The sequence below is a fragment of the Hevea brasiliensis genome, chromosome 6, assembly GCF_030052815.1.
Source record: "Hevea brasiliensis isolate MT/VB/25A 57/8 chromosome 6, ASM3005281v1, whole genome shotgun sequence".
Taxonomy (NCBI): domain Eukaryota; kingdom Viridiplantae; phylum Streptophyta; class Magnoliopsida; order Malpighiales; family Euphorbiaceae; genus Hevea; species Hevea brasiliensis.
Genome location: NC_079498.1, coordinates 21,706,870 through 21,718,493, shown reverse-complemented (window position 1 = coordinate 21,718,493; position 11,624 = coordinate 21,706,870). Strand labels below are relative to the sequence as shown.

General features: G+C 34.0%; 1 protein-coding gene across 1 annotated transcript; it reads right to left on the bottom strand.

The window, feature by feature from the left end:
* Positions 1-4,992: 4,992 nt before the first annotated feature.
* LOC131180777 (uncharacterized) lies at positions 4,993-10,152 on the bottom strand. The gene is made up of 9 exons (XM_058148451.1): positions 9,912-10,152; positions 9,521-9,725; positions 9,047-9,137; positions 8,801-8,949; positions 7,068-7,311; positions 6,859-6,963; positions 6,507-6,689; positions 6,194-6,398; positions 4,993-5,677 (listed from the first exon to the last, which is right to left on the bottom strand). Exons 1-9 carry the CDS (start codon positions 10,135-10,137, stop codon positions 5,193-5,195), a joined length of 1,893 nt encoding a protein of 630 aa, XP_058004434.1. The 5' UTR covers positions 10,138-10,152; the 3' UTR covers positions 4,993-5,192.
* Between the last annotated feature and the right edge of the window lie 1,472 nt (positions 10,153-11,624).

Genomic DNA, 11,624 nt, shown 5'->3' with positions numbered 1-11,624 from the left:
TGAAAAGATGACCAGAAAACCAAAATCTGCGTTTTATGTGTGTGGGACGCGACCAATAGCTTGCCGAAAAAGGTGCACCAGCAGTAGCAAGGTGTTGCCAGGAGTGGTGGACAGCAGGAACTGGTGGTTGGCCAGAGGGGAAAGGAAGAAGGAAGGAGGAAAGGGGAAGAAAAGAAAAGAGATAACGTGAGACGAGGTAGGGATGGGTCTATGCAAATTTGAATTTTTAGTTTTATTTTTTTATAACTTAAAACAAAATTACCAATTGATCCTTAAACTATCAAGGATTCTTCCATTAAGTCCAACCTTTTTCAATTAGGTCCACTTCTATTAAAACTCTTTTCAAACAAGTTTCAAATAATAATAATAATAATAATTAATTTTTTATTTTATTTTATTTTATTTTCAGGTTATTATACTAAACATCAATTTGTAATATAAAACAAGTAATGTGCAAATGGTTCATTCAATGTTGAACCAAAGAAATTAAACCACAATTGAAATTCAAGAAAAGTTAAATCAAACTGATAATTTAGGAATAACCAAACTAAATCGAACTAACAAATATTGATCTAGATCAGTTCCATTTGAAGTAAACTGAATTTATAAAAAGAATCAAACATCACATTACTGTACATATATAAAAATAAACCAAACAAATCAAAGAAAATTACCCAATCTAGTAATAAGTCACAATCGAAGAAAATTACTCAATCACAAGCAAATGTTTCCCTGGCTCCTGCATACTCCCAATTAATTATCCCAGCACTCAAGTAATGATTTCAGTCAAAAACAAAATGATCAATTTCACAACCAAGCAAAATCAACAACATGCAAATCACAAAGAGAGTCATGGGTATTGATGAGAGACTATACGAGAGATTGAGGTCACTGATGAGAGATTAGGTGATGAGGTGTGAGTGCAATGAGCTGATGTAGTGTGACGTGACACGAGGTGACTGTGATGAGGAAGAACCGATGAATTCTATTGGTGACAAGAAAAAGAGGTAACAAGGTGGCTGAGGGCTCTCTTTGTGGCTGGGGTAAAATAAATGAAGAAATAGAAAAGGGGGAGAATAAATGAGAGCCGTCAAGATTGTTTAGGTGAGTGAGAAGGGCATGTGACCCTATTCTTTATGGAGCATTGATGTCGACGATGTGTGAGAGATAGGGAGGGCTAGAGGGGTAGAGGAGAAGTGGAGAAGTAGAGGGGCGATGATGGGTATGGGTTCTCTATAGAGTGTGGACTATTGATAGGTAATGGGTATATATATAGGATAGGCAAAAACAACATGTTTTAAACTTCGGTCGTTTTAGTTTTTTCCTTTGTTTACTAGGAAAAAAAATTAAATCTAACCCAAAATCCCTAAGATTTTAAACCAAATCAAAATGCTCATACCAAAAACTGAATCAATTGAACCTAATTGATTTATTTGGTTCGGTTTTTCAATTTAAACAGAAAAATGCAAACCCCTTCATAAAACTCTTAAAACTTTAATCTAATCTCATAAAACTTCTTTCTATCTATGCCTATAATAGCTAGTTTATTTGTTATGAAATTAGTGTGACAATTTTCTTTTTACATGGTAAGCTTTAAAGAAATAATATATATTTCTCTCTCCTCTCTTCTCTCTCTCTCTCTCTCTCTCTCTCTCTCTCTCTCTCTCTCTCTCTCTCTCTCTCTCTCGCTTTTTTTCTCTCTCACATTCTTTCTCTTCCTTTCTCTCTCTATTCTTTCTCTTTCTTCCTTCTTGTGAGAGATAGGGAGGGCTAGAGGGGTAGAGGAGAAATGGAGAAGTAGAGGGGCGATGATGGGTATGGGTTCTCTATAGAGTGTGGACTATTGATAGGTAATGGGTATATATATAGGATAGGCAAAAACAACATGTTTTAAACTTCGGTCGTTTTAGTTTTTTCCTTTGTTTACCAGGAAAAAAAATTAAATCTAACCCAAAATCCCTAAGATTTTAAACCAAATCAAAATGCTCATACCAAAAACTGAATCAATTGAACCTAATTGATTTATTTGGTTCGGTTTTTCAATTTAAACAGAAAAATGCAAACCCCTTCATAAAACTCTTAAAACTTTAATCTAATCTCATAAAACTTCTTTCTATCTATGCCTATAATAGCTAGTTTATTTGTTATGAAATTAGTGTGACAATTTTCTTTTTACATGGTAAGCTTTAAAGAAATAATATATATATATATATTTCTCTCTCCTCTCTTCTCTCTCTCTCTCTCTCTCTCTCTCTCTCGCTTTTTTTTCTCTCTCACATTCTTTCTCTTCCTTTCTCTCTCTATTCTTTCTCTTTCTTCCTTCTTTCTATCTATGCCTATAATAGCCAGTTTATTTGTTATGAAATTAGTGTGACAATTTTCTTCTGACATGGTAAGCTTTCCTCTCTTCTCTCTCTCTTTCTCACATTCTTTCTCTTCCTTTCTCTCTCTATTTTTTTTTCTTTCTTCCTTCTTTCTATCTATGCCTATAATAGCCAGTTTATTTGTTATGAAATTAGTGTGACAATTTTCTTCTGACATAGTAAGCTTTAAAGAAATTATATATATATATATATATATATATATATATATATATATATATATTCCTCTCTCCTCTCTTCTCTCTCTCTCTCTCTCACATTCTTTCTCTTCCTTTCTCTCTCTATTCTTTCTCTTTCTTCTCTTTGTGACCAACACCCATCACAATTCTCTCTCTTTCCTTTTTCTCCTTCTTAGTCATCCAAATTCATCTTTCTCAAAACCCATTTCCTTTAATACCTCTCCACCTTCCCAAACCCTAATATTTTCCTTTCCTTTTCTCCTCCTCCTCCTCCTCCTCCTTCTTCGAAACCTAGACTTACTAACTCGTTCAAAACCCACCATCGTCACTCCTTTTAAGAAGTTTGCCCTCTAACATGCCCACCATGAGTGTTTGAATGATTTTGATCTTAAAGGTTGAGCTCTTCACTAAGCTTCTACAATGTGGTAAACTCATGAAATCTAAAAGCATTCATTTCATTTTCTTGGCCTTGGAAGAGGAATAGAATGGCGATGCCCAACTTACTGACTTACAACTTGACATTATCATCATTTGCCTCTATCTGGCATGCCCATGACACTCCATGTGGAAGTGTACATTAGTCAAATGGGACTCACCTGGGGGCCCAAAAATAGCCTTGAGTGTGGCCATCACTTTAATTTTCAGTTTGGTGATGAACCTAAGTGTAATCTCTACAGCTGAAGGGGAAAATAGAAAAAGATTGTAGAGATTTCATTTATTAACCCTCCAATTTTTTGGGTATATTTGTGATAAAGATTTCTTTTTCGTTTTATGCATTGTTAGGTTTTTTTTTTCTTTAGTGAATTTGTTGTTTCTACTTCGCTAATAGAGAATTGTAGTATGTACCAATGTGAAATTTGATTGCAATTTTGTATAAACCATCCTTGTGAATAAGAATTATTCATTTTGTGTTTTGGATTGATTATGAGAAACAGAATGTAGTTTTGTGAAGGGAGGAGTTCGTTAATGGAAGTGCTAAGAGACACAAAGAGGAGCAAAAAGAAATGAGGATGGCTGAAAGTGAGGGGGAGAAGCACAAGCAAGAGAGGGAGGAAAAGGAAAGAGATAGAGAGATAGAGATGATAAAGACTACAACAAGAGAGAGAAAGAAGAGAGAATGACTTGGAAGAGACAGAAATGCCTACGTGAAGATGTCACATTAGCAGTTTACCAGTGAATTGGCAAGTATAAGTAAAAAGGGACTTAGGGCATTTTTTGTTTAACTGTTGAATATATGTATTGTAAATTCATATCATAATTGATAAATTGACTTCGTTTTGAATCATGTTTCGTCATACCCATATTTAATAGATAGAGAAGCAAATGCATGAGAGAGAATTTGTAAATAGGTGCCATGATCATTAAAAATATTATGAGTATTTTTGTCCAATTTTAGAAAAAAGTTACATAGTAGTTCATGAACAACTCTATAGTTAGAGTTGAATGTCCAATAACTATCAGCTGTGTCTAACAACTAAACCTAACACTCTCTTTGTATTATTTAAATTAAAGTCAACTGACATTTATGTTATGAATTGAAATTCAGTTGTTACGCTATTATAGCACCTAAATTTAAGGATGAGTGAAATTTACCCCTATAAAAAAAAAATGGAGAGTTACACTTGAGCACAATTATTCTAATGAAAAAATTATTGCCATTCATAATTTCGCTAAACTCGAAAGAGATATATACAAGTAATATATTGGCCCTTTCTTCTCACTGGAATTCAGACATAAGCTGAAAATTCTCATTCCGGGATCCTCTTCTTATTGTTGTTCTTCAAACCTTACTTATTACTAGTTTTTTCAGAAATCAGAGAAAGACTAGTTTCTTCAAAGGAAGCTTTCTTCTTACTTCCACTTGACTTTAATCAGGGCATACACCTCTGACAAAGTTATTAGTGGCAATATTTTTATTTGAAAACTTAATTTTCGCATAGAAATATGTCATTATAATATTAATCAGCCACAAATTTTCCTCCAGTTAAAACTATGTAGTCATCTGCTTGTCAATATTTTATTAATCATTTTCCCTTCCAAATAGTGTAGTTTATTATGACCACGTAAGGTGAAACATAAAGGTGTGAATCCCATGAAATGCTTGTATCACTCATTCATTGGCTCACTGTGTCGATAATTCATGGTAAGCCAAGAATACTTTTGTATATGTTACAGTATATATACAAAAGGCAGTAGTGCTATTAAGATAACTTTGTGCTTAATGTTTAATCTATTATTATTAAAATCCTTTTTAGCAGGGGCATAATTGTTGGTTCCATAAGGCAATAATGCAATTATTTAGAGATACATCTTGCTACACTCAGCAACAAATGTGAAAAATAAATCCCATCAATTTGAAGGAGGATACGCTATTTTGTAATGCATCAAATGTTATAATTCTTCTTTTTTTTTTTTTCTATTAAGGGGGTGAATAATAATAATAATAATAAGAATGTATTCCAGTCATTCTCACTCGAGTCATCTAAGATCATACGCCTCAATGCCATCCTTTGTTGACAGCTTGACCCTCAACAGAAGCTCATTGAGAAGGAAAATGACCTCAAAAGTTTTAACCATGAATGAGCAAATAAAATAGTAACTAGTACAATAAAGCATTTGCAGTTGATGAATTCTAGTGCTTGGTAGACTTAGTTGTTAGACCAAAGCCAAAGGGAAACAGAGGGTCGTAGTGTGGATCGCCAACATTCATCGGAAGCTGGTCTACTGTCTTGAACCAGGTGCGTGCAAGCTTGCCGGTGAATCCATAATCGCCAAAGAGAACATCAGCAACACCTTGGCCTTCGGTTCCAGGAAGCCAAGCAGCTACAAGAGCATCTATATTTGCAAGATATGGCTGGATCACAACGGGGCGACCAGATATGATAATAACAACGCATTTGACAGATGTACACACATTGGTGATGGTACTTGGACCGGGTTCAGGTATTGTCAGATTAAGGCTGTCACCAAATGTTTCTGCATATGGTGGCTCACCAACTACTACAATGGCATAGGAGAATTTATTGGACTTCACAAAGTTCGCATCTGGGTTCTTATTGTATACAACTTTGGTGGCAGGATCAACTGTGTTTTTAATTGCATTGAGAACTGTAGTACCTGTTGATAAACAAGGTATTCCATTAAAAAAATTGTCATGACATAACTAATATTCAATAAGTATTAGAAGTATGTCCCAACCAGAATTCCAATTTTACAAATCAATCATTCATGCTTTGACAGATAAAGATGACAGCAGCGCCAGAGCTTTAGAAAATGATGAAATCTGCCTAATCATCAACATATTACTAGAATCCTATAGCGATGCTTTCTACAAACCACAAATCATCACATGCCAACCTTTAAGTAAAATGACATTCACTAGTTGAATTGATAATCAAATAGGAAACCCTGATTTGGCTTCTCACTAGTTAACTCAAAGGGCCAGGACAAATGATTTGCATGATTTTCTGTATATTGAATTTCAAGCAATTTAGTCTTTTTAAACAACTAATTTAGTAGATCATAACAAATATATGAATCATAGCGCAATAAATTGAAAGTTCCTTTGATTTGGTAGCCAAATAAGTTTTCCAGCAAGTTTCCTATTTCCCAAAAGGTAATTTAGAAAAATACCAGATGTGAGGTTATTGCCACTAAGACCTTGCCATGTGATTGTCCAGCCACCACATTGATTGCCCAAGTTGTCAGCATGGCTTCCAGCAACTAATATCTTGGGTGCTCTTTTGGGAAGGGGCACCAATGGTTCATCAGCAGATTCACCATTCTTTAGTAGCACAAGCGATTTCCTTACAGCTTCTCTTGCTAATTCTCTATGTTCCTGTTCACAGTACATTATGTTATTAATATAAAGAAAATTTCACATCTAAAAAAGAGAAATGAAAAGGCTTTTTAAGACTTTAACAGCAAGAAGATTGGATCAACAAACCTGGCTTCCAAGTTGGTTGGCCAAACTGAGATCAGCGAGTGGGTTCTCAAAAAGACCCATGGTAAATTTAACCCTTAAAATTCTTTGTACAGCATCATTAATCCTGCTCATGGGGATAATTTTGTTCCTCACTTGATAGGTTAGGTCATCAATGAATTCTGTGAAATTATAGGGAACCATGACCTGCAACAATACAAAGGAAGACAAATTAGAAATAAAATTTGAAAAACAATATTCTCATGTATCAGTTTGCAGAAAATTAAGTTGCATTTGCATTTAATCTACTAATTCGTAGCATACTCAAAGCTGTAACTTTAAATGATGCCCCACATAATATAAATTTGTCACTGACCATGTCAATTCCAGCACTGACTCCAGCTTCAACAGAATAAGAATAATTGGCACCTGGAGGAGAGGTAATCCTGTCAATCCCCTGCCAATCTGATATCACAAACCCCTGAAACATGCCACATAAACAAATTATGGCTAAGATTTACATCACTATATTTCAGTCACAGACATGAGAAAAGAAACAGAACTTATTTAAATAAGCATATTTACTCTGAACTTCATCTTATTCTTGAGGAATCCAGTGACAAGGTCATGATTAGCATGCATCTTCTTTCCATTCCAGCTCGAGTAGGAGACCATGACTGTTGCAACTCCCTTGCTGATGGCATTGAAGTATGCTGGCATGTGGATATTGAGCAATCCACTCAAACTTATAACAGTGTTGTTCTCATTTATGCCCCTGGTTGTGCCACCATCTCCCACATAGTGCTTAGCACAAGCCGCGACCTTGGTCCTGATAGAATAGTCAATTGATCAAGGGAAATTACTAATCAAAAGTTAAAAATATAAAATTATGTCCCTTCATGAATTTCATTAAATTGTAGGCAAATTTAAAATGTTGATCGGAAAGACTTTCTTCACCATGCATAAACCTATGAGCTAAGAAATCTTACAAGAAAATCTTTTTCCACCAGTGGAACTTCCAGCAGCCACTCATTAAAAAATCGGGAATTATTCATACTGCTACAATACCAAATACCTTCCAGACTCAACAGAAGAAAAGGAGTTTTACATAAAAGTGATCGGCAATCGAGACCAGCCATACAGCATTTTTCATTACCGTAAGCATCAGCAAGGTAAAATTATCAATCAACACCTAGAAGTTTTCATTGTTAACAAGAAGATTCAAATGGTCAATCCATCAGACTAAAATGATCCCTTATAAATCAGTTGATCAGCAGAAACTACAATGATACACTATGATTAGCAGTTTGATTAATGTTATGAACGAATAGATTTAACTTGTGGGACCTAATGACCATGCATTTCTGCATGATTTACTGCCAGTACTTTTTCCCCTTGAAATGATATTTCTAGCAAAAAAAAGGCAAAGCAAACAAATTTCACAAGTAACAACTGTTAATGGACCATGTTAAATTACAATATTGTCCAATATTTTTGACCGACATCAGTGAGAGAGCACAATAAGTCAGACATGCGAAGCTTGAATTGATACGAAGACTCATGCTGTGTTCTATTTTTGCTATTGATTTAGAGGACTTGATGGGCCTCCAGTAATGCCATCCACATGGCTTGGCTGAGACTTGAGACCAACCAAGACTGCCTAAGAGGTTACATATGTTGCATAGCATGAAAACAGAAAGCGATACATCACACATCTAGTGGATGTTGACGCTTTCCTAACTGCAGATAAGATATACTGAGCTCCCTCTATAATGGATGAAGCTTGATCTGAGGAAGGCCCGCCAGGGACTAACAGACCTATTATTTATTTATTTATTTATTTTCCATAATTAGAGAGCCAAACAGTCCACCATGTGGCCCACCTTAGGAGTTGGACCACCTAAAAATGTCCAAAGAAAGGAAGCTATTAGCTATCTTCACATCATGTAAAACTATTGATGACATATCAAAGAGGCTTTGAGCCCACTAACTAATGTAAATTAGACCATGGGTGCTTTTTCATGCCATTACAAAGTGCAAATACTAAAATGCAGACAGATATTAAATTTAAAATTGAAGAAAACATCAAGAGAAACAACTAGCACACAAGAAGTGAAAAGAGAAATTGATTAAAAGAGATAAAAGCACTTTTCAAATCCAAGACAATCAATTTAAAACACAAGCTGTTGTGAGTTTTTTTTTTTTTGTAATTAATTTGAACTAAATAATATGCATATGAAATTGTGAATAATATGTAACAAAGAGAACACCCTTTCTAAATACGGGTAGAAGCAGCTACTCATTGGCAAGGTTCTTACTTTCCGGGAGCAACAAAAGGAACACCCTTTCTTGAATTGGTAGGTAGGTCTCCTTGTAAACCAGGTATAATCTCAGTCAATGCTTGAACAATTCTATGATCTTCACTGTAGCTTTCATAACATCTACCCCATCGTGGATCTCTGCACACCTGTCAAAACAGAGAAGATGACAAAGAAGATATTAGAAAACTTGGTTGAGACTTTGCAGACATGTGATAATTGATTTGTTGACAATGCCATACTTACCGCAATACATGGAGCAAAGACATAAGGAATTCCCGTAGCTCTAACTTCAAGGGCAGTTGCTTCTCCAATCCTTTTGAGAAGCTGAGGATCCCTGGTACTCAAAAAAAAAAGGGGGGGGGGGGGGGGGGGTGGGGGGGGTAAATACAATCATGTGAAAGCAATCAGACGCTCAATTTTTCACACTTTAATTCATGGTTATTACAACTTTCACCTTTCAAATTTCAATATTTAACAAATGAATAAATTTTGATACAAATTTTTGGTTTTAGCAATTTAATAAATTGAGTCATATTTTAAATACAAAAGGACAACAAATTAGCAGATCATGGTAACAGTGTTCTACACTTCTAGCAAAGTTGTCACTGCAGATTAACAGATCAAATTGACATCATTCATTAGAGAACTAGCACAAATTCACCAAATCAAATAGAGAAAGAGCTAACGGTAACAGTTATCCATGCTACATATACATGCCTGGTCACTCCAAGCCCCACATTGTGCGGAAATATGGTGGCCTTGTACACATTGTTGTGACCATGAACTGCATCAATCCCATAAATCATAGGAATTCCAAGCCGAGTCGATAAAGCTGCCTTTTGGATATTATTCACAGTTTTCACCCAAGTCTCAGCTGAAGCCTTTGGTGCTGGAACGCTCCCTCCACCACTGAGCACACTTCCTATACACAGCACATTACACACTCCATTTACAATACTGATCATCAATCAAAACAAATAGTTGCATCTCAAAAAAAAAAATTCCAAATGTTAAAATGGAGCACAGAGACCAAAGACTGATCGAAGAAGAGAGATAACGGACCATGTAAGTCGAAACTAAATGGAATTACTGTATGAATCATTTATACCTATAAAATACTTCTTCATGGCATCTGTGGTTGCAACAGTGAGCTCAACCTGCACCATTTGGCCAATCTTTTCTTGTAAAGTCATTCTGCTCATTAAGTCTCTGATCCTAACACCCAATGGCTGTTTCGGATCTTTGTATTTCAGATAATTTTTTACGTCTCCGGCGGCAGCTGCCAAGAAGAAAAATAGCAGAAATCCCAAAATGGGTATTAACAGTTTCCCCATTTTAGTGCCCAGATCGATCTATTGACTTGAAATCTGAAAAAAATTAACCATAGTCAGAAATAACGAAACAGCGCAAAGAGACATCAAGTTCTTGAAATGAAAAATAATTAAAAGCAAATAAACTTCATTGGCACATTCATACACATAAAAACCATTAACTTGCCAGCTTATTAAGTTCAGAAACAAGAAAGTCGAAGAAGAAGAAGTGAAAATGTAGCTCATTGAACTTACAAGATGAAGCAAACCCAGAAGGTAAAACCTCAGAGAGAGAGAGAGAATAAAGCAATAAGACAAAATAGGGAGGAATCAAAGTAAGTTGGCCCAATCCAACAGCTACTAATCTACTTATAGAAGTGCCATGATATTCTCCTTTCTCATGCTGTTATTTTATTATTTTCCAAACAGTGTGGTTTTCTTTTATTTATTTTTAATTCATTTTAGTAATTAACAATCCTTAAAAAGACCACAGTTGAATGGAATTTAAAAATTGTCTACACTGATACAAGATTCAATCCCAAGTTCCCATCAAGATGCGTTTTAGATTTTTTTTTTTTTATTCCATATAAAATTTAATGCTTTATTTATTTCGAGGGAAATTGATAAAAAAAAAAAGAAATATTTGTTTATTTTCTTTTATTTGCATAGCACTTTAAGAAATGAAGCTATTTGAGAAATGAAGGAAAAGAAAACCATAAAAATTTTAGAGCTCTATGATGAAGGTATAACAATGAAACTCAAATTTATATTTTTTTTATTTTCTATTTACTTTTTTATATCAGGTAATTAAATAATATAATAAAAATAAATTTTTTCTCTATTTAATTTCCTATATTTTTATTTTACAGTTAACAAACCAAACATATATATAAGGTATAGTTATATATATGCTGATAATGGCATCACTGAGACATTAACTAATATTTCTATAGCTTTAGGAAATTTTTTTTTTCATGTAATTTCTCACATAGTTATTGTGTTGTAAAATAGCAAAATATATCAATGATTCATTGGTCTAGCGATTAATGATGAGGTGAATTTGAGAAACATCTCAAGTTTGAGTCGGGAGTTATAAATATACCATTTGACTTAAGTTCTTATAGTTCATTGACTGGCTTTCGTGATTTTTAGGCTATCGTAGAGATTCAAGAGATAATAAGCCTTATTGGCTAACAGCTCAAATATACATTTTATTGAAAGAAAAAAAAAAAAAAAAACCTTATAAGTAGAAGTGTAACTTTTTGGCTTTTTTTCTTAATTTAATTGTAACAAAAGGATTGTCTATGTATTTGCACGTGGTTAATAATAAGTTTCATATACAAAATATTTTTAATTTATATATTTTAATTTTAGTATATGAAAATAAACTAATGCTTTAAATTATTATTAATTATTTTATTTTTATTATTTTTATATAAATTAAACTTTTTATCTCTTAAATATTTTAGTAAAAATTTTAAAATAAATATAATAAAAATATATAATTATAT